At 48.7% G+C, this 21,075-nt stretch overlaps 8 protein-coding genes across 8 annotated transcripts; 4 read left to right on the forward strand and 4 right to left on the reverse strand.

The window, feature by feature from the left end:
- Positions 1-1,405: 1,405 nt before the first annotated feature.
- On the forward strand, positions 1,406-1,777 carry PFICI_00357 (uncharacterized protein; the record flags this gene model as incomplete). The annotated part of the gene is made up of 1 exon (XM_007828938.1): positions 1,406-1,777. The coding sequence occupies one exon, from the start codon at positions 1,406-1,408 to the stop codon at positions 1,775-1,777; it is 372 nt and encodes a 123-aa protein (XP_007827129.1).
- A 543-nt stretch (positions 1,778-2,320) lies between these two features.
- PFICI_00358 (uncharacterized protein) lies at positions 2,321-3,958 on the reverse strand (the record flags this gene model as incomplete). Its single annotated transcript, XM_007828939.1, has 3 exons — positions 2,321-2,671; positions 2,725-3,490; positions 3,549-3,958. The coding sequence occupies 3 exons, from the start codon at positions 3,956-3,958 to the stop codon at positions 2,321-2,323; spliced, it is 1,527 nt and encodes a 508-aa protein (XP_007827130.1).
- A 339-nt stretch (positions 3,959-4,297) lies between these two features.
- Positions 4,298-5,593, forward strand: PFICI_00359 (uncharacterized protein; the record flags this gene model as incomplete). The annotated part of the gene is made up of 1 exon (XM_007828940.1): positions 4,298-5,593. The coding sequence occupies one exon, from the start codon at positions 4,298-4,300 to the stop codon at positions 5,591-5,593; it is 1,296 nt and encodes a 431-aa protein (XP_007827131.1).
- A 381-nt stretch (positions 5,594-5,974) lies between these two features.
- PFICI_00360 (uncharacterized protein) lies at positions 5,975-8,182 on the forward strand (the record flags this gene model as incomplete). Its single annotated transcript, XM_007828941.1, has 4 exons — positions 5,975-7,074; positions 7,123-7,220; positions 7,271-7,977; positions 8,027-8,182. The coding sequence occupies 4 exons, from the start codon at positions 5,975-5,977 to the stop codon at positions 8,180-8,182; spliced, it is 2,061 nt and encodes a 686-aa protein (XP_007827132.1).
- A 180-nt stretch (positions 8,183-8,362) lies between these two features.
- On the reverse strand, positions 8,363-10,222 carry PFICI_00361 (uncharacterized protein; the record flags this gene model as incomplete). The annotated part of the gene is made up of 8 exons (XM_007828942.1): positions 8,363-8,620; positions 8,683-8,896; positions 8,946-9,032; positions 9,090-9,442; positions 9,482-9,762; positions 9,836-9,871; positions 9,923-9,975; positions 10,038-10,222. The coding sequence occupies 8 exons, from the start codon at positions 10,220-10,222 to the stop codon at positions 8,363-8,365; spliced, it is 1,467 nt and encodes a 488-aa protein (XP_007827133.1).
- A 571-nt stretch (positions 10,223-10,793) lies between these two features.
- PFICI_00362 (uncharacterized protein) lies at positions 10,794-12,370 on the forward strand (the record flags this gene model as incomplete). Its single annotated transcript, XM_007828943.1, has 7 exons — positions 10,794-10,983; positions 11,033-11,094; positions 11,154-11,402; positions 11,474-11,712; positions 11,766-11,862; positions 11,912-12,036; positions 12,094-12,370. 7 exons carry the CDS (start codon positions 10,794-10,796, stop codon positions 12,368-12,370), a joined length of 1,239 nt encoding a protein of 412 aa, XP_007827134.1.
- A 325-nt stretch (positions 12,371-12,695) lies between these two features.
- On the reverse strand, positions 12,696-16,225 carry PFICI_00363 (uncharacterized protein; the record flags this gene model as incomplete). The annotated part of the gene is made up of 2 exons (XM_007828944.1): positions 12,696-15,735; positions 15,795-16,225. The coding sequence occupies 2 exons, from the start codon at positions 16,223-16,225 to the stop codon at positions 12,696-12,698; spliced, it is 3,471 nt and encodes a 1,156-aa protein (XP_007827135.1).
- A 1,017-nt stretch (positions 16,226-17,242) lies between these two features.
- On the reverse strand, positions 17,243-20,648 carry PFICI_00364 (uncharacterized protein; the record flags this gene model as incomplete). The annotated part of the gene is made up of 3 exons (XM_007828945.1): positions 17,243-17,647; positions 17,713-19,794; positions 19,872-20,648. 3 exons carry the CDS (start codon positions 20,646-20,648, stop codon positions 17,243-17,245), a joined length of 3,264 nt encoding a protein of 1,087 aa, XP_007827136.1.
- Positions 20,649-21,075: the final 427 nt, after the last annotated feature.

Here is a 21,075-nt window from a genome sequence, read left to right on the forward strand (position 1 = left end):
GTCATAAATGCCAAATATGTCGATATTATATCATTTTGTGTAGCATTAATGCTCTGTGTCGCAAAGTGCTCTGACGAAGAGATTTACAGATAATGATGAGATACCGCTGACATACCTATATCGAAACATAATATCAAATCTACACCAGGATTCCTGAATGGCAATCTATCTCGCCTCATCAAAGATTGGGCATGTCTAAATATCAGGAACAAAGCACTCTGTAGTAGCTATCTCCTGTGCCATGCCATTACGTGCAATTGACAAAGAGCAGAATGCTCATTCTGCGTGGTAATCGACACATTTCCACTCAAAGTCAAGGATTCCCAGCGCAGAACCTGTGGGTCTAATACCACTTCGCAGCACAAATGCCATATCGGCCTGTTCGAGTAAGGCCACCCAGTCCGCCAAGCTTCTCTCGCTGGAGTTAAATATATAGGCCATTTCCATGCCCTATGGATCGAATTAGTGAGATGGGGAACAAAAACCAAACCAAACCAACCCCCACCTAAGACGGACAGCCGTAAGGCTGTAGTCTTTATGTGGTTTTTGATCAAATAGCATATAAAATCTTAAAGTATATGGGAACTGTTTTGATTGAGAAAACGATGGATGATGATCCTGTATGCTAAACGCAACGAAAAACAAAGGCTTATAAGTCCCTTTTGGACCATAGAGCCACTCTAAGCTAAGCCTCCACAGCCACTTTTAGTAGGCATCTCCAGCGCCCCCACATCATTAGTCGATTGAAACCATTCATATTTGAGTAATTGTTTTGCTTCATCTGTTACTTACTTGAAATCTTTTTCCCTCCAATGAGACACAATTCCACTTTCTGGCAGTAAAGCTTCTTGTACAAGAAGCTTCGCACCAGACTTCAGTGCAGTCACCTGTGCCTTGAGTATCCGAACGCAGAACTGGTCTGACCAATTAAGCGGAAGAAAAAGACGTCTGCGCAGACCGTTTGCGGGTTAAACAGATTGTAACTCATGAAGGAGATTGTTGTCATATCTCCACCAGTACCTTGCAATTCTGAGTTTTCGATCAACTCGGCCATATTTTGCATAACAACGCGAACATTACTATGCTGTCTGGCCATTGTGCGATTGCCAATATCTTTTGGTTGCTTTCGGGAACCAAGACGCTAATGATTGCAGCACACACTAGGGCCTAGCGGCTAGGTGCAGCTGCCGGTACGGCGATTTAGTGGCCCACTCGATCGCTATGCTCAAATATTGCACCCGGGGTTAGTGAACGCAACACTGGATTGCTGGATGGGTGTATATATCAAGGTACATGTATGGAGTGTTGGATTTGATGTTGCTAGTCGCTGAGGAACGCCCCTCATCTCCTCTCTGATCCTTCACACATTCCATTGCAAATCATAAAATCCGCTCAAACATACATCATGGCTGGCTTTAAACAGCAGCCGTCGGTCTCCCATCAACCTCTTAAGGCCTTGTTTCAATTGACTTACGTCGTGACTATCCTCGCACCTGTGCCGCTCTGGCTGCTCATTGCTTCCATCGTGCGTCTCAGGCCACATCCTCAGTGGATCGCGAAGCAGGCACTGCTGGCGCGTGTAGCTTATGCCGTGACGGACTTGAAGTCCCGCATCGGCGTAACCGGCAAGCTGCCTCTTGAATCAGGGCAGGTCATCGAGCTGCATCAAGAGGATGCTGCCTTGCATGACACTTTCCTCGTCGCCGAATTGCTCAGCTTTGGAGAAAGCGCGCGCAAGATTATCTCGGCCACTGGTAACTTCATCAGCAGACTTTGAACCTTATAGTGTTTGTGTTTTTTTTTTTCGTGCGTCCGTGGAAGAAATGAACAGCCTATACCATTCTGGACAGAGACTTAGGTAACAAAGGTACACTCTGGTGATGGTCATGGCTGCCATCTATGACAGACGACACGTCAGCGGAAAGATCGATGGCATCGGAAGGACCTGATAGGTGATTAAATCAACGGAGTGATTACTTACAATAAGACACACATCGAGCGGCAAGATTACGCGACTGAGTACTAGCAGATTCTGAAGGCCCGAGCATTCGCCAGGACTAGGGCGCAGCAGACAATGAAGAAGTAGATGAACTTGGCTCCGTCGGCTCCTCGACGAGCTGGATGTTCAGACCCGAATGCGCTGAATCGTCGCGCACGCCGCATCCAAAGCATTTTGTTTCCTGTCGCGGGATTTCTTTCTTTTTTTTTTTACTTTGCCTTACATGGTGTTTTTCATGCACCTAGACGTCATACAACAAATATGTGGGATACAGTATGTTTTCTCTGGATATTAACCTGCTAAATCAAACCTCTTTAGAAATTACAGAACGTATCGGAAATCTGTGTTCTCTTGATCCGTCTTATCGTGCATACCCGTCCGCATGCCGTCAACCTTGGCCTCTGTAGTCTCTACAGCGCCATAGACACGATCTCTCCTCTTGTTTTCCCACAACATGTAGAAGCGCAGCACTACAGCGCAGAGCAAGGACGCGCAGAAAAAGACGAGAATACTGGCGATGGCCAAGACGTATCGCGGAGCATCTTGACTGCGGAAGAAAAAGGGACCGGCGATATTGCCGGTCGCAAACAAGATCAGCATCATCGTGTTGGTAAAGGCTCGCTTGGTGTGTCCGGCAATGTTTTGACCAATAATGGTCAGTACGAATGGCCACTTTCATCTTTGTCAGTATCTCTCTGTGTTGTTCGCTAAAGTCTTCTACTTACTGTTACCGCATACGAGTTGATCAACCAGTAGGCAACAACTCGGCCGTACTTGTTTGCATCGGTGTTCATGGTACCATACACAGCGGCAATACCGGCGATGGCGGGCAAGAGGGGAATGATCATGCCCCAAGTGCGTAGGTTGCCGTGCTTGATGGAGAAGGTTCCCCATACAATCATACTACCGGCACTCACCACACTCGAGGGCAGGCCAATGAGCAGCGTTCTAAAGGAATCAAAGCCGAAGCCAGAGACGACAAGAGATCCAAAGCTGGTGAGTCCTCCGTTTGGTAGCTGAGTAAAGAGGACAAAGGCTAAAATTAGCCAGACCTTGGGGTCAATGACGGCGTGCCATATCTGGTAGCTCTTCCACTGGTAGCCCTTGATTCCCATCATGTTGCCAGCGACGCGTTGGACTGCAATCACGCGCTCCTCTGGGGAAAGGAATCTGGCCTTATTTGGGGTCTGAGGCATGTAAAAGAGCCAGCCGAATCCGACAATCAGACTCAGGAGACCTAGGACAAGAAAGATGTACATCCACGGACGTAGGGCGGTGTTGGTGATGTGACCCAACCCATATGATATCAGAGCTGTCACGATACTGAAGCATCCTTGCATAGCGGCCCATAGCATAGTTCGCCACACCTGCTCCTTTCGGGTGTAGAACATGGAAGTGTACAGCACAAAGCCAGGCGTGACAACTGACTCGGCGACGCCAAGGAGGAAGCGAATCACCATGAACCCGGCGAAATTCTTAAGGCCAAGATGACTGGAATATAGTTAGCAGGTCGTGATTGCAAGGTGAAGATACAGGAATGTCGACTGACCCAAGCATGAGGATTCCCCAGATAATGACGGATATGCTCAGAACCCTGGCCGTCTGAAAGCGCTGCAAAATGTAGTTGGCGGGATATTGTGCGGCCAAGTAGCCGAAGTAAAACATGGAGCTAGCCCATGAATACTCAGTTCCGACCAGACCAAGATCAGCTCTCAGGTCGAAGAGCACTGCCCAACCATTTGCCACCTTGTCAACATAGTTGAGGCCGTAGAGCGCGCACATGAGAGGGAGCAAATGACGGTCAATCTTGCGACGAACAGCGTCGGCTGCTTCCTGTGAGACCGCATCGGGCGCTGTCTCCTCAAATAGCTCATAACCCTCGTCAGCAACTTCTCCCTTTACTGCATCCTCGGGATGAGTATTCGTGGTCGCAGCCTCGATGTCGTCGTTGCCAGCCATGGTACCTGAGGAGACGAGCCTGTGTTGCCTTCTGGTGATTATTTCATCAGTCGTGCCGACATCTTGGCTTATATTGTTCTCATCATAACTTGCTTGCCAAACTACGTTGCTTGATTTGCTGAAACTGCATTTCCTTATCGGCAATGACCCGCTATCCCGTTGCAACGTCGGCGGAGTGAAGCCGATGATCGCCGGACATGTTGTCCCCAGTCAAGTCTAGCCTTTGCTGCTATTGGCCGGTACTCGGCCGACACTAGTATAGATATCAGCCAATGCACACTTGTGCGCAACCGAGAATCCGGATATCCGGGATAGTGTTTTTCCCTTGATGGGAATACTATGGACCAGCAACACCATTATCAGCAAAACCAAGAGATTTCACAGGTCCAAGGAAAAACCGGGTGCCGGTTGCGCCAGAGTTCCGAGATGCAGTTTCCAGACATCGACAAGGAGAAATGTCTTTCGTTCCTATCGAAATTGGTGCAAATCAAGAGCTATTCCCAAACAGACGGCGAATTGACAGTGACTAGCCACATTGCCGCGTGCATGAGAGAGATTGGTCTCGACACGGAAATTGTGCCATTCGATGAAGAAAAACGACAGAATGCAGTGGGTACCTGGAGAGGAAGAGGAAAGGGCGACAATGCAGCAAAGTCGCTCCTATTCAATGGCCACCTGGATACCAACCCCGTGAGCGGAGGATGGACCATCGATCCATGGGAAGGCAAAGTGGACGACGACTTTATTTACGGAATTGGTGTCAGCAACATGAAGGCAGGGTGCGCTGCCTACTTTTGCGCCGTGGAGACATTAAAGGCCAGCGGCTGGATGCCTAGGGCGGATGTCTATCTGACCTTTGTGGTGGGCGAGCTACAAGGAGGCGTCGGTACCATGGCCCTGATTGAAAAGGGCAAAATCCATGCTGACTATTTTATCAACTGCGAGCCTTCCGACATCAAGGCCGTTACCATGCACGCCGAGGCCTTGATCTTTGAGATTGTTTTGAGAGGAGTCACGCGACACATGTCTGCGCGTGAAGAGGCGGCTGATGCCATCATGGCAGCTTGCAAGCTCATCCCAAAGCTCAACGGCATGGTCTTTAGCGGTGCAAAGAGCAAGGAGCACCTCAAGTGTAACCGTTGCCAGATCGGCGTCGTGCATGGTGCCCTAGGCGACGAGCTGGCGGAGTGGCGGCCGCCTCAGGTAGCCGATGTGTGCAAACTTGCCGGCAGTGCTAGATATGCGCCGGGCCAGACACAAGAAGGCGTCATGCAGGACTTGGCTGCAGTCATCGAACAGGTCATCCTCGACTTCCCTGGCATGACCTTTGAGCTCAAACAGAGATTTGAACCCACCATGCCAGCGTTTGAGGTATCGCCCGAATCGCATATAGTCAAGTCGCTAAACGAGGCCTATTACGATGTTCGGGGAACACAACAGCCCACTGGGGTCCTTGCGCCAACATGTTTCTACGGCTCCGACGCGGGCCATCTTTACAAGAGCTTGGGCATGGAAGGTGTCGTGTGCGGCCCAGGCGGCAAGTACAATACCCGACCGGATGAAAAGGTGGATATACCAGATTATCTCGATTGCATTAGGATGTTCATGAGAGTTATTGTGGAAATCTGTGGATAGCCACAGACCAGCCAATATGCCGGCACCAACCTGCCAATGATCCACAGGCCCTGCAGAAATCAATTAAGGTTAAATCAGATTGAACACGCTCGTGTTGAGAGTACTAAGCTAGTAGCTACATCGCTTAGCACTTTATTAGATAATTAATTGTACGGAGTTGCAACGCCGCAGTGCTCATGCTAGATGGCGACGGCTCTCGGTTCCCGACGATGGTGGAGTTTTTGCTCGGGTCTTGGCCGATTTCGGTCGGTGTACTCCGCAACCTTATCTCCCCCCGGTTCGGCCGATTGCGAGTCTTTAGTATCGTTACTTTGTTCATGGTGGACGGATGCAGTAACTTACCTCGGCAGCCTCTAGGATTTTCCAGGTACCATCAACACCATGCGTAACTTGGCACAAAGTGAGGTCGAGCAGCATATGCTACACTGCCCAAAGGTGGACAACTTGAAGCATTTTTCAAAGACGTATAGTTCCAAGCCTCATCTCGCAGGGGACTTACAACATGCCGAATCGATCCGAGACCTATGGCAATCATATGGTGTCCAAACTGATCTAGTTCGCTACGATGTTTTGCAAAATTTTCCCGTCAAATCTTCCTTGAGCCTGCTCTCTAGCGACGGGAGCACGGTAGCGTTTAGAGCGAGTTTGACAGAAGTCGAGATCGCTGAGGACCCGACTTCGTCTCCGAGCAATGGTTTCCCTGCTTTCCATGGATTCAGTGCCAACGGGGAAGTGACTGCTGCTGAGTTAGTATATGCGAATTTTGGAACTCATGAAGATTTCAAGCTTCTGAATAGTAAAGGTGTATCAGTGCAGGGAAAGGTCGTCATCTGCAAGTACAGCATGGTGTTTAGAGGATTGAAAGTACGGGCAGCTCAGAAATTCGGAGCCGCAGCGGTGCTGATTTATAATGACCCCCAAGAGGATGGTGAGCTCACCATTGAGAACGGTTACCAGCCATATCCTCACGGGCCGGCACGCCACCCAACAAGCATTCAGCGAGGCAGCGTGGATTTCTTCTCCGTTGCTGTTGGGGATCCTACTACACCTGGCTATCCCAGTCTACCTGGGCCGGATACTGAGCGCCAAGACCCGAGTGATGCAATTCCAAGCATACCATCGTTACCCATTTCCTACACAGATGCGCTGCCATTCCTCAAAGCACTTGACGGCCACGGCCTATCGTCAAAGGATATGGGAGGACAAGATTGGAAGGGAGCTTTACCTGGTGTGGAGTATTGGACTGGCCCGTCAAAGGCCAAAGTTTCGCTAGTCAACCAAGGCGAATATCGGATTTCACCTATATATAACGTGATTGGCACAATCCCTGGCCGGGCACAGGAAATTGTCATTCTAGGGAATCACCACGATTCATGGTGTTGTGGTGCTGTCGACCCGGTAAGCGGGGGTGCTGCGATGAATGAGGTGGTACGTGGACTGGGGAGCCTCGTTCAGGCCGGTTGGCAGCCTTACCGGAAGCTGTAGGTCATGAACGCCGCAGATGGATTGAGCTATGCTGACATGTACAGCATCCTTGCATCCTGGGACAATGAAGAATATGGACTGGTGGGTTCGACCGAGTTCGGGGAAGAGTATGAGAAGGAGCTCAGTGAAAACTGCGTAGCCTGTAAGTTGAAATACGTCTGTCTTCTTGATGTTGCCACTGACACGTCCTAGACATCAATGTCGATGAGTCCACGAATGGCGGGCAGATACTTGGGGCGACTGGAAGCCCATTACTAGCCGATGCACTTTCTCATGCGATGAGCATCATTCCATCCCCGATCAACGCCAACAGCACAGTCTTTGATGACTGGAAGGACTGGACGGACACAAACAATGGCGCTTCTTTGCTGGCGCCCATGGGCACTGGAAGTGATTACACGGTATTCTTTCATCATATGGGCATTCCTTCGCTTGACCTCGTTTTCAACAAGCGCGGAACTGCGGTGTACCCTTATCATTCGAATTATGACAGTCATTTCTGGATTGAAAAATTTGGCGACCCAGGATTCATGAAACACTTGGCGATGGCGAGACTGTGGGGCATCTTGGCTGTGAGATTGGCGGGCATCCCTCTTCTCGGCTTCGCAGCCCAAGACTACGCGTCAACAGTGGAGAAACATGTCTTGAATCTCCAGTCAAGGGAAATAGCAAGACTAGATCTTGAACCTCTCAAGAGTTCAGTTGCAAAATTCGCAGAAGCAACGACGTCCTTAGATGAGCTAGCTCGTGGTTGCGATCTGTCAACATTGCGAGGGCAGAAAGTCAGCCGCAGCCAATTTGGCGTCGCAGAGATCAATAAACGCTACCGAGAAATTGAAAAGAGTTTTATTCTGAAATCCTCAAAGGGGCTACCCGGAAGGCCATGGTACAAGCATTCGGTAAGATCAAATATTCAGCATCGGTTTTCTCATGTTAACCATTTTCCAGGTCTTTGCCCCAGGCTTATGGGCTGGGTATGATGGTGTTGTCTTTCCCGGAATCTTGGAGAGCGTTGAGGAAGAAGACATTGACAAAGCCAATAAGTGGGTAAGACGCATTGCTGGCCATATTCAGGACGCGTCCAGTGCCGCTGTTGGGGTTTGAAACGTCAAATTGTATACATCATAAACAAGATCCTCCTTGCTTTTTCAGCCAAAATCAGTGTCCAGTGAAAGGTGTTTCTTATCTACCAGATCTAGTCGTGCATCACATCAGCATTTTCTATGCAAATGCTAGCTAGAGCAGACAAATGACCACATCCCCAGCCCCACTTTGTTCTGCTACTTATGACTCGGTTTCAACATGGCGCCGTTTATCCTCGATTGTCTTGCCGAATTTTCCAAGTAGCAAAACTCCGACGCCTTGTGCTGCAGCACAAGCAGAAGCTGTCGTGAATCCAATTTTAAACAGAGGTGCTTGCGTGCCAGTGTTGAAAATGAACAAAGGAACCCATGCATTAAAGGCAGCGCCAATCGCTTGAGCAATACCCAAGATCAGAGCACGTTCGTCAGCTGAGGATGAGAATACTTCATTCAGATATGACTGCGCAATAATATATCAGCATCTAATTCAATTTCTTCATTGCGCACGGTTATTGATCTCACAATAATAACTGGGCCATATGCATATGTCGCTGCATTGATCATGTAGCCAAAGAAGATGCTGGCTTTGGATACGGATGCAGCTAGCACTGCGTTCGAGACCACATTGACAGCCGTGATGGCTACTGCGATCACTATGCGCGTATGAAGACGGTCCGAGAGAACACCCCAGATAATTGTGCCAACCAGACCGACAGCGTAGGCGGCTGTCGGGATTCTATTCGTTATCAGACAAGTAAAGATGCCACAGGGTAAAGAGGCCTTACACGTTGACCTGCTGAACAGTGTACGTCCCTAACGATTTGAGGTATATAGCAAAGAAAGACAGTGCGTAAGTGTCGAGGCAGAAGAAACTGTTGCACGGAGTATGAGTTAGCCAAGATCATGACCTCATCGCAGATATAACATACATGTAATTGATGACGAAAACCCAAACAAACGGGCTAGACAACATCTTTCGGAAGGTCTGGAGGGTAATACCGTTGAAAGGCTTCCGTTCGAGCCGCTCCATCCGCGCCTTTGCGAGTTCGATCTGCTTCTCACTGAGATAGAATACGCGAGTATTGTACGGACTGTCAGGGACAGCCACGAAACCCCAAAGGGCTCCGGGCACATTGATGACTCCACACATGATGAAGAGCCATCTCCAGCCTGCGAGGCCATGATGCCCATTTAGACCGGTGTAGACACCGGCTTGAAGGTAGCCGGAAAACATATTGGCTGCAAAAGAGGCCGAGTAGAAAATACCAGCCCTAGTAGCAAGCTCTAAATAGAGAAGGTTAGTTGATCATTTGACCAATACCCTTAAAAGGGTAGATAACTTGCCCTTGGGCGTGTACCAATTTCCAAGAAGTGTCATGACCCCAATGTAGAACGGCGCCTCCGCCAATCCAATCAGGAAGCGCATCGCGTAGATGGTCTTGGCATTGCGCACAGCGGCAAAACAGAACGTCAAGATGGCCCAGATAACCTCGCATATGGGTATCCATACTGACGGGCGAACATATGAAGTGATGACTTGGCTAGGAATCATGCCAATCGTGTATCCGACTGTCCAAAACGTGGAGAAGAGGTTGTATTCGTCTGAATACAGATTCAAGTCCTAGAATACTTTGGTTAGAATAACTTTAACAAGATCCTGCATGGATTCAGTGACTTCTTGCCTCCTTCATGCCAGATACATAAGCATTTGCTAAACAAAATGGTCAGTATCTTGATATCATGTCACAGGGTAAGTCCTTACTCATGTTTGTGGTATCGAGAAGTCTCAAGAAATAGCCAAAACAAGCCCAGCTCCTGATTAATTGTGAGCAACTAAAGGACCACTAGTAATAGATATACAGTGTTGCATCACTCACAGGATAAAGAAATCCAGCTTGAATAGCAGTTTCTTTTCGTCCGAATCATGACCCCCTTTCCACCACGAGCTTTCACGAGCTGTGTTTTCAGGATCAAATTCTGGAGCATCGTAATCATCGGCGTTGGGTGTTGTTGCTACCGCGGTTTTACCCTTTCCATCGTTGATCACTTGCACGGAAGCCATTGCATCGAGCAGCTTCACGTCAAAAGTTCAAGAAAGCTTGAGATGTATCAAGAACAAAACTATTAGTTGCTCACAGGAGCTTGGATAACGAAAGAAAGTAAGTATGATGGTCTTCATCATCGTTAATCACGCCATTCAATTAGAATAGTATGCGATTGCTGAAGACGCGTACATGAATAGCCCCTGGCAGCAGCGCAATCGCAGCCTAGGGGAAATATAAAATCGCCTTACTCCACAATATCAATGAATTCGACTGTTATCACTGTAGAACCATTGGTCCAAGGTCAGTGTGCTACCGAAGGTACATTCCGCTGGGCTTGGGCGACCCCACACTCGGTATCTGCAGGACCTGAACGCCATCTAATCCCGCTATGGCATCATACTAGGTGCTACCCCGACTAGTGAAATAAGCGAGTATCAGAGAGCTGTGACCCGCTCCAATATCGGTATGGCTTTGCGAGCTTGGACAGATTATATCCAGGGTGACTTCGACCTTAAGTAATGGGAATTAATATAACCCCCGAGTAGAAGAAACGTCAGGATTCACATTGCGCATATCAACTTTGGAAAAATGGCCGTGGCAACACCGATACCATACGAGCTCTATTCAGATGCACCGGGCGTCCTGTTCAACAAGCCGGAATGGGAGGCGGCTAATGCGGCACATCCCACTGACTTTGACTTTGGCTCCGTGCCGAAAGGGTGGCCAACTGAGCTGAAGGGCCCTCAGGTCTGGACAGGTTCCTATCTGAACCAAAATCGTAGGTATATGATTCTCAACCTCGCTCAAACTGTGCTAATCATAGACAGCGGACCTGTTCATACGCAAGATTACTTTAGCAGAGATAGCCGAGGTCGATGCTGCCATTCAAGTCAGTATCCAGTATGCACGCTACTCAGGTTATCAAATGTGAACTAAATCGAGAAATAGTCATGGAAGCAGCTCGACCTTCCTCTATCCGATCTCCATCGAGAACGTTTCCACCTTCCCAACTTCGGCCGCGTGTTGGAAGAGCTAGCACAAAACATATACAACGGAGTAGGAGTTCAGGTGCTTCGAGGATTCCCTGTCCAGTCATACAGCAAGGAAGACCAGATCATAGCATTCATTGGCATCAACTCATGGACTGGGAATGAGAGGCTCAACCAAGGTGCTGACAGAGGTCTATGCCACATAAAGGTTGGTTATGACTCAACGGGTAAATAAGGCTTGCAGTTTCATGTGTATTATACTGACACAACCCATGATAGAGCATAAGTCATATTGATCCGCATAATCGCGGAAAGATTTATGTTTCTGCGCAGGATACAAACGCGCAGATGTATCACAGCGACGCTGGTGGCGATGTTGTCAGTCTCATGGCGGTCAGCCTATCTGGGACAGGAGGCGCATCGACAGTGGCAAGCTCCTGGCAGGTGTATAATCATCTCGCCAAGCACAGACCGGATATCCTCAGGATACTAGCTGAGAGAAAGTTCCGTTGGCAGGCGTATGTCTAGTAATTACAGGTCTTGCATGATTGGTGGCTAACAGTCTTTCCAGCAACGGTATACCCCACGAAGGAGTCAACCTCATTCATCACAATGGCGGAAAACTGTTCCTCAACTTTTCTACACGAACATTCACTGGTTACGGAGAGGTAAGCCTTTGTATCTTGAGGTGAGATATATAAGACTGACAGATTTTAGATACCCGATAGGGATTTCCGGTACCCTGCCCTGACATTTGAGGAACGAGAGGCGTTCGGTGGTTGGCAGTGGGTCGCAGACCAATACAGCCTAGAGACTGAGCTCCAGCCTGGTGACATTGAATGGTGAGCGAGCCACGATACTTTCACTGCGTTACGTCGTGATATTGATAGTGTCCCCAGGGTGAATAATCTGTATCTTCAGCATGCTCGAAGAGGCTTTACGGAAGACGTTTCTCAACCACGCCACTTGCTTCGTGTCTGGTTGCGCAACTCTGAGCTGTCGCCCACCAATCTACCTCTTGACATCCGGCGAAAATTCGACGCCATGTTTGGCCAGCACCCCAAGTTTTACCCCTTGGACGAGATCGAAGAAGACGCAAAGCGACGGGCAACGGGGGTGTTCACCGGCTCCTGCAAAACTGAAGACGCCAAAGAAAGACTAGCGAAGAGTCGCTAATCAGCCTTTGCACCATACACCATGTATCTCCCATTACTGACATATCCATCACTGGGGCTCATTGGCTGCATCATGGCATCTTAGAATTGAAGCAGTCACACAAAGTCTTGGGAATGGCCCTTGACAAAGACGCAACGACAAACCGTTAACGGACAAGCTTGATTGGAAAGTGTTTTGATAATCGGGTTGACTTTCTATTACTTTCAGGTACCAACCTCTACTAGAAACTCATGTATTGAATGCTGCTCTGCCAACAGTTTCTCCATACGAATATGAAAACACCACACTGGCCATGCTTCACTCTGTCGCCATGAACAATCCTCTACTACACTACACAGTGAGGGTAAGCTTCCCTCTTCAAATGCTCCCGGAGAATCTTCTCGTTCTCATCCCCAAGCCTCGGAATCTTACTCAAGTAGTCGGAGCCCCGGACAAAATCGTACTTTGCTGCGAGATCCATTTTCAGCTGCTGCAATGTCATTGTCTCGCATTGCGGTGCAATGGGAAACAAGCCGTCCCATATTTTCCTTTCAACCTGACCTGGCCTGAACTCACCAAGGACACGCGATTTGAGGAAGTCAACAAGTAGGAGCCGTAGCGATTCTTCCTGATGATCGGAACTGATCTTATGGAATACCAAAGTTTCTGCTTCAGAAGTCGAGCCACCCTTGAAGGCTAAGGGTTCTGGTGCTTTCGGATTGCTCGGCATATCTTCAAGGTTCATGAAATCCGTAACCAAATCTTCCGCAACACTCAGACATGGTGCAAAACGCCTTATTTTAGGAAGCAAACTCAAAGCCAACCAAAGGAGATATCCCGGTGTCGTTGTAAATGCGAGGAGCCTCTTGCTGTGCGCGCCTGGAGCAGGGATTCCCGACTGCAGGTTACATATTTTCCTGTTGGTGTACCAGCAGATACTGAGCAACATTTCCTGGTGCATATCGATTCCATTTTTGAGAAACATGGAAATCATTCGAATTCGAGACGGAAGTAATCTGGGTTCCAGATAATTGTATAGATCGAGGATCAGTACATTCGCTGGTGAATCGAGGTAAGAATGCGAGTCAATCGATCCTTCCAACATTTCCAACGTCAGTTCAAGACCACAGAGTCCTTTGACGTTGAGGCTTGCTCCATTGTTGACGAGGAATTGCAAACTCGATTCGAAGTCAAACACCCAGTCTTCTACTAAACGGTACCCATTATCCCGCCATAGTACAGTCTGGTTCACTGAAGTGAAAAGTTTGCATATACATAGGACGAGATATCCAAGGTACTGAGGTGTGAGTTTCGAGTCAAGCAATCGAAGATAGGTCGGCATCAACCCAAACGAGAAACTACAGCATAGTACCGTGATGAAATCTGGGGAGCTCTGGCTAAAACGGCCCGGTACTGTGCATTCTGGGTAGAATGGAAAGAAATCTTCATCTCGAGATCTGGCGTCCATATAGACCAATCCTGCGAGCGAGGTCAATGAGCGACCGAGATCATTTGAAAAAGAATACGTCCGGTGATAGGTCCCGTAGCCTGACACCATGTTCAGGAATTCCGTGATATTTAGACATGAGCGGTTCCGATCATGTTCAGCCACGAACCCCCACAACTTTGCTCGAGCCACATCGACATGACAAAAAAGTGCCTGTCGCTCTTGGCAAGTCGACGTGTCATATGCAAGAATCTTACTGCCCTCTTGAGTCGTGAGCAGATATTCCAATGCTGATCGGTGGATAAACCGGATCTCAAGTTTGTGATAGCGAATCTGGCTGGCAAATTTGCATTCTCTCCGGGGAACACATTCGAGATCAACTTCATGACACTCCAAGAGCCCTGCGCATCTGGTTCCTAGATTCATGATGACATTGTCGCACTTCTCGACAATTGTTGCAGGATCTATATCGTTCCCGTCAACAACGCTTTGCAGAAAGCGGCGGTCGGTCGCCAGCATCATATCTGCAACGGTTATAACGCCTCGTGGATATCGTGCATAAGGCCATGGGTGAGTGCGAACCGTATCAACAAGACCGAAGTAGGTGGCTGCTGTCGAAATATAGTCCGACAAATCGGCGTCTTGTCCCGATCGAGCCCACATGTCATTGAATAGATCATGGAGCTCTTTTGGCGTCTGCTTCAGGCGTTCGTTGAGTATAGCAATGCTGTCATTGTTCGTAAGACCTCTCTGCAGTCTTCTGAGAACCAGGCAAACCCATAGAAAAACACCATTGGACCTTTCGCAGATGATTTGAACAAATTGTCTGTGCTCCCAATTGTTCATGTTCTCTCGGCCAGGTAATATCTTAGACTTGAAGAAATCCATAGTGTAGGTGCGGATATCACTCTCCGTCAAGGTATGGATTCGCAGTTTGTGCACCTTCTCAAGCCGCAGTTGAAATATTGGTTCCGGGCGGCTTGAGAGACACATCTTCAGCTGTGGGATTGATTGCAAACCCAATATGAAGGACCAAAGATCCTCGTGAATTTCACTTGGAATAAGCTCGTCCAGTCCGTCGATGAAGATGCATGTTGGCCTTTTCGAACTCTTGAGAACTACTTTGATCGCCTTTCTCAGCTCCGAGTCTGCCCAATCGCCGGGATTGTCCTTTGATAGGACCAGTGGGAGCCTTTGGGCCAGGAACGACAAGAGAACCCCTTTGTCTTTGAGATCTTCTTCAAGTATCTGATGGAGGAGTGAACAGTAGATTCCCTTGGTATTTCGTTGCAAGGGGTACCCGGAGCTCAGTAAGAAGTGGCTAATTATGCGCGTGCCGGGTCGCCACTTTTCTAGAAGAGCCTGCGTGCGAGAATCCCTGAGAAGAAAGAGCATGAGGGTACTCTTTCCTGAGCCAGGCTTGCCCGAGACCCAGTAGACACTGTCGTCAGATTGGAGCCAGGAGACGAAACTGTTCCATGGGAGTGACGTATCATCTTGTGAAGTATCCGATAGTATGCCATCATTGAATGTATCACCATTTCCATTGTGGCTGACTGACTCGGGCTCAGAAGTATTAGAGTAGGCAACAGAATGATCCGAGGCGCAGTCGGACTCCAAATCCGAGAAGTCGTCGTCCTCAGAATCATGCTCAGCTGCTCGGTCGCGGAATATCCACTCAAATGTCCTTCGATGATGCGGTTTAACCGTATTTCGTCGGTCATTCATTCCATCATACTTTAGGCTCCCTAGGACCCGCCTCTGTGTTGCTTCGTCTCGGATTGCAAGAAAACCATTTTCGACTCGGTTCTCGACGCTTTGTATCAACTGAGAAACGTGCACGTGGTTCTTGGCAAGTGCATTGATGAAATGCTGAAGTGTGGTATTGAGGCTTTTGAACTCTTCACGGCTTTGAATTACTGCCGCCTCATTCGTCGAACTGGAAGCTTTTCATTAGCGTAGACTCAATAGTGGTATCAGTGCGAAAGGGGTCCAAACCATATTCTGACCAAGAGACCAGACTCTAATGTACTTTGGTACCCTTGAATCTCATCTTGCAAGCGGCGCAGATCTCCGTATTTGCACAAATGCCTTGAGATGGCAATTATGGTCTTGCCAATGCTGCCCTTGCTAGCCGCGGTAGCAATCTTGGCCAATTCAGTTGACAGTGTGGTCACTGCGACAAGACATTTCTTTGCCAGCTCTCCAAGTTCTTGCGTCGCCTTGTCCGAAGGGAGTTGAGATGTCGAAGCTTGCAGCGATTTGTCGAGGGACTGTATGAGAACCTGCAAAGTCTTTGCGTTGGTTTCGAGGCTAGGGTTTGCTGATCCGCGCTTGTAGATGTGCTTGCAGAGGGTAATGGTTTCTCCAGTGAAGCTGATGACTTGCATCAGATTGCAAGCAATGCCCAATGCCGCGAGGGTTTCCATTACTAACAGAGAGTGCTGCTCATGGGCTGACCTGAAGCAATTCTGCCAGCCACTGATGGGGTATTTGAGTCTGGGTACTAGTAGAGCATTGGTAGAGGAGCGGAGAAAAACGCATCAGGCTGTGCTGCAACTTCCAAGTACTGTGGTGGCCAGGTATGTCAGGCGGAGAAGCCGGATGACATAATCTGCAAGGCAGATTCAGCTTGCTACGGTTTCTCAATTGGTCGAGGTTCATCAGTTCAACGTGGCTCAATAAGAACTGCTTGATTGCAAAAACGAACCAGATACGAACTGGTGTCTTTCATCCGAGAAGTCCTTCTGTAAACAACAGTGAAGGTAATAGTCTGCAGCTATAGGCACCTTGTCTGCTAGCCCTTAGTACACTGTACCCTGGCGCTCGCGCGGGGGTTGTTGACAGGCCCGAATCTATTGTTGTAGCTCAACTCTTCTGCATCATTGATATTACCACATCTCTTTGTATCTTATTAGCTCGATGACTCTGATGCCTTCCATGGCCCTTTTTCATTGCCCCCCAACTCGATTGTAGGACTGGCTATTTTTCATTCATCATTTCAGCACCTGCTTCGTCGTAGTTTTGATGTTATGCCCGCGATGCCCACTTCTTTAGTGTACCCAGTGTACTGGAGTCTGGAGCAACCAGTGTACTAGCGCTAACGGATGAGCATGGAAGACCAACAATCGGCTCGTCAGAACTTATTTTGTAGTCCGCCAATCGCATGCAGTTCTAAACTGCCCTATATCTTGATTCTCTTTGCTGTCACGCAGAGTTCAAACGGAAAATTCGACGATGATAAAACGCCCGCTCATTCAATTCAGTCGCCCTATGAGAGAAATGTTTTCCAATTTTTTTTTTTTTTATTCTGTTGGCCTGGCCTTGTTAGCGCTAATAGCCCTGGAATGCCGTGTTACTCCGCTCAGTTATGGCAGACACTGCATGCCACAAACTCGACAATTTGCAAAGGATTTAGGACATGTCATCTTCTCCAATTTGCAAGCCTATGCAAACAATTGGATCTTCTTCCAGTACGAGATATAAGCCTTGATTTTTTCTTCTTGGACAGATCGGCTACCAGCAAGGGTCGGGCTTCTGTCGCGCGAGGTGGTGGTATCCAAAACAACCGACCCACACGACATCTTGATGAAATCTTCTGCGAGAAAGTGCACAAGGCCTCGGGCAGGGTTATTGTCTTCGTCCGCTGATTCAACCAGACTCAACCATTCTTCGATTGAGACAGTCGATGAGGATGAAATCTGCAGCTCCTCGGAAAGAAGCCTGATTACATCTTCCCAGTTCTGTCGCATGGGATTTTCCAGATGATACACTGGACGAAGTGGCTGATCATCAAACAGTATCTCGGTGATTGCTTTGGCAGCACTATCAACCGGTAGCCAGGACAGTGTCTAATCCAAATGGTTAGTGATATACTCAGATACCAAGAGGTCGGAGGATTGGCAAGGTTTCTTACCCCACTCAGTTTGGGAAATTTCTTGACTTTGGCGGACGATGCGCAGACGGCAACAAAGTGCTCATTTGCGTTCCAATAGCCATTGCTAGCACCTGATATCTGCCCCAACCTAGCCAGACTTGCCTCGATCTCAGGAAACTCACTGGCGGCACGCTCTATCATCTTCTCGCATACGAGTTTCGCCTTTGCGTAGCCGAGCCCGAGAGTGCAGAGCGAGTCGTCTACAAAGACCTCTGGAATTGAACTCCCTCCCTTGACCGTCGGATAGTTACCAACAGTTGAGATGGAAGACGTGAACAGAACCCTAGGCTTTCTTGTCCCTTGATGAGAGCGTGCCTTGAGGGCCAACGCAATCAAGTTATGCAGTGTCTCAAACGCGGCACCGTAGGACTGTAGGCCCATCTTGAAATTCATAGGCCAAGCAATGTGCAAGATATGAGTTACTCGAGCTGCTAGACGCTCGTATACTGCTTTTTCCAATCCGAGCCAGTCAGCTGCCGTGTTCGTCTGATGTATTTCAACCCTGGTCCACGCGTCGTCAGGAACAGCGATCTCTCGTGTCTTCATGGCTTTCTTCTGCCTTTCTATCGGGTTCTCGCTTGAAGGTCTGTTCAGACAGATGATTTGGCCGACAGAATCGTCCATGAGAAGCTGGGCCAAAACGAAAGAGCCTAAACTTCCAGTGGCACCGGTAATTGCAACGACGGACTTGCCGCTGCGATGATTGAGTTTGGCCCCATTCGTGTATTTGGCCACCAGATCTTCGATGATCTGCGCTTCGGAGAGGACACCGTTGGCTTTTGAGCTTTTTGGTATCAATGCATCTGCCAATGCCTTGATGGAGGGGTGCAGGTAAACAAAATCGTTGGTGATTTCGTCCGCGGGGAGGATGTGGGTCGCTTCAGCGCCGTATTCAAGATGGGTCGCACGCACTGAAGCCACTAAAGACCGTCGCAATCGAGTTGCCTGCAGACTGTCCACGCCATGGGAAAAGAAGTCATCATCGTCTGACCAATCGTCAAAAGAGCCCGGCCATCTGATGTTTTGCTCCGCGAGAGCCCTAACACTCGACGGGATGGATGACAAGTCTAGAGGAGGTGCGTCCGTAATTGCTTCCAGACTGCGGTAAACGTTGTCTATCTCTGTAGCGAACTTTGTCGCTACTGCGCGTCGGAGGATGCTCCCCTTGTCTGATCTTGGGAGGTCACCAGGGGCTACAAACAGTATAGCAGCTGGTGAAGTGATTCTGGCATGAGCATCCATCTGACGGCCGTTGTCCTGGATAACTTGCCAACAGAAGCCCTTGAATCCCTCCAGTTCGGCGCCTTTGAGATTCTTGATTGGCTCTATGATGACGCCGAGTTCGAATCGATTGTCGCCAAATACGCTTGCATCCTTGACCCCTTCTTGTTGTCTTAGAAGAGACTCCAAAATTGTCGGCCTCACCTTCTCTCCAGTGGCGAGACAGATCAAGTCGTCAGTGCGGCCGGCGATCGAAAAAGCGAAGTCTCCAATGTCGCTATCCACTGACCATTCTCTTTCAGTGACAATCAAATCTTGCAGTTCAAAGCGGGAACCCCATCCAAACGGCCTCATACTCAGTTTATACGAGTAGCTATTTTTGGGTTCACCATCTGACTGGGAGGGTTCGGGCTGATCCGGATTCGTGTCGGCACGATGCAACTGCACTTGGAGTGGTCCGACTATGTCACGACGCAACGTGATCTGACGCCAGTCATGTCCTCTTTCAGGCTTCAAGAAGTTCGTTAGAGGGCCGGTCTCCGTAGACCCGTACTGATTGATCAATCTGACCCCAGAAGCCTCTAGCCTTTCTCCAACGGCCGGCTTCAGCATGCCGGCACCAAAAGCTACAAAGTCCAGTTCCCGAAGGACCGTGTGCCCCTTAGAATCTGCCAGAGCCTCAATCTCTTCAATAATTGATGGCACAGTCATCAAGCCTTTTGCTCCAGAGTCTTGTATGAGAGCTGCAATAGAGGCCCCTGTCGGAATCATGGACGGCGGGGGGATGCAAACGGGTTTGCCAGCACCGAGAGACCCACATACTGAAACCAGCCCAAAGCCCTGTGATACTCGTAAGTACTACTGATATCATGGTATTTTTTTTCATTAATTCTTTTTTCCGTGGTCTCCTTACTTACATGAAACAATGGAAGTGTCGAAATGGCCAGGTTGTGAGTCTCTTGAGCAGACTGAAAGCTATGGCAGGTCGCGTAACTCAAGAGATAGCGATGTGAACAAGGAATTGGCTTTGGTAATCCCGATGTTCCTGAGGAATGCAAAATAAGCACTTGGCGGTCATCTTCTGATACAAAGTGATTCGGGTTTGCCGTGCGCACTAGACTGTCTGAACGTGTCTGCTTCGCATCCTGAAAGAAGTCATGGTACCCAGGCACAGGGCATATCCTCGGCCTAGTTTCTTCTTCCACTTCTCCTTTTCGACCACTTTCATGAGCAGTAGGAAAAGCTTCGGAAGCGTTGAGTTCAAGACTCGATGAGACAAGCATAATCTTCGCACCTGTCTTTTGGATGAGATGACGGACGGCAGGCGCACTTAAGCGTATCGAAAGCAGCACTACAGGTATCCCCTTTCCCATACATGCAAGTAGGAACACAGCCAGACCCACGTGACTTTCCATAAAGATCGCGACAGGCGCACACTTTTCTGCTTGTCCATCTGGGCCAACAATGGGCTGAGACCCAATGGCTTGTTCATCGAGCCAAGCTTGGCAACGAGCAACAGCATGAGAAAGATGTCCATAAGTGATTGGCACAAGGGAGTTGTGCTTCTCAGCTTGGAAGCAAAACAGATGGTCGGGGTTTTTCTCGAAGTGAAAATCTACCAACTCGGGTAGGGTTCTGATAGTTGACCCAGATGTCGGGTCCAAATTCAAGCCCGGCGGAACGAATGATGTCATATTTTCGCCTAGTGTCACGGAAGATGTGGAAATGTAGAAATAACACTGGAGCGAACAAGTTTTGCCCAAAAGTCTACAGAAATGCCGAAATAATGTGTCCTGGAGGAACGAAATAGATCATTGCATTATTGACTCTCTTAGCAGAAGGAAATGAAGAGCAATGAGCTCTAGTGACCTCTGGTATAGACACTCCTGCAGGGGTTCCACTATTTTCTCACGTGGTTAAACGCATAAAAGAAATTCAACATGCGCGGCCCCGAGTTGGGGCAGAGCTCTGTAAGGTAACATGGAAACTCGGGGTCCTTTAATCCGCCGCCGCATGTCATTTGATAGAGATTTTAACGGCAGGGCCCAAGAAAAAAATGACGTGTGACCAAAAAAGACAGAAGGTATCTTGATTTGCACTGGTCAGGTGGGAAATATCTAT

Source organism: Pestalotiopsis fici (assembly GCF_000516985.1).
Source record: "Pestalotiopsis fici W106-1 unplaced genomic scaffold PFICI_Scf_1, whole genome shotgun sequence".
Lineage (NCBI taxonomy): Eukaryota > Fungi > Ascomycota > Sordariomycetes > Amphisphaeriales > Sporocadaceae > Pestalotiopsis > Pestalotiopsis fici.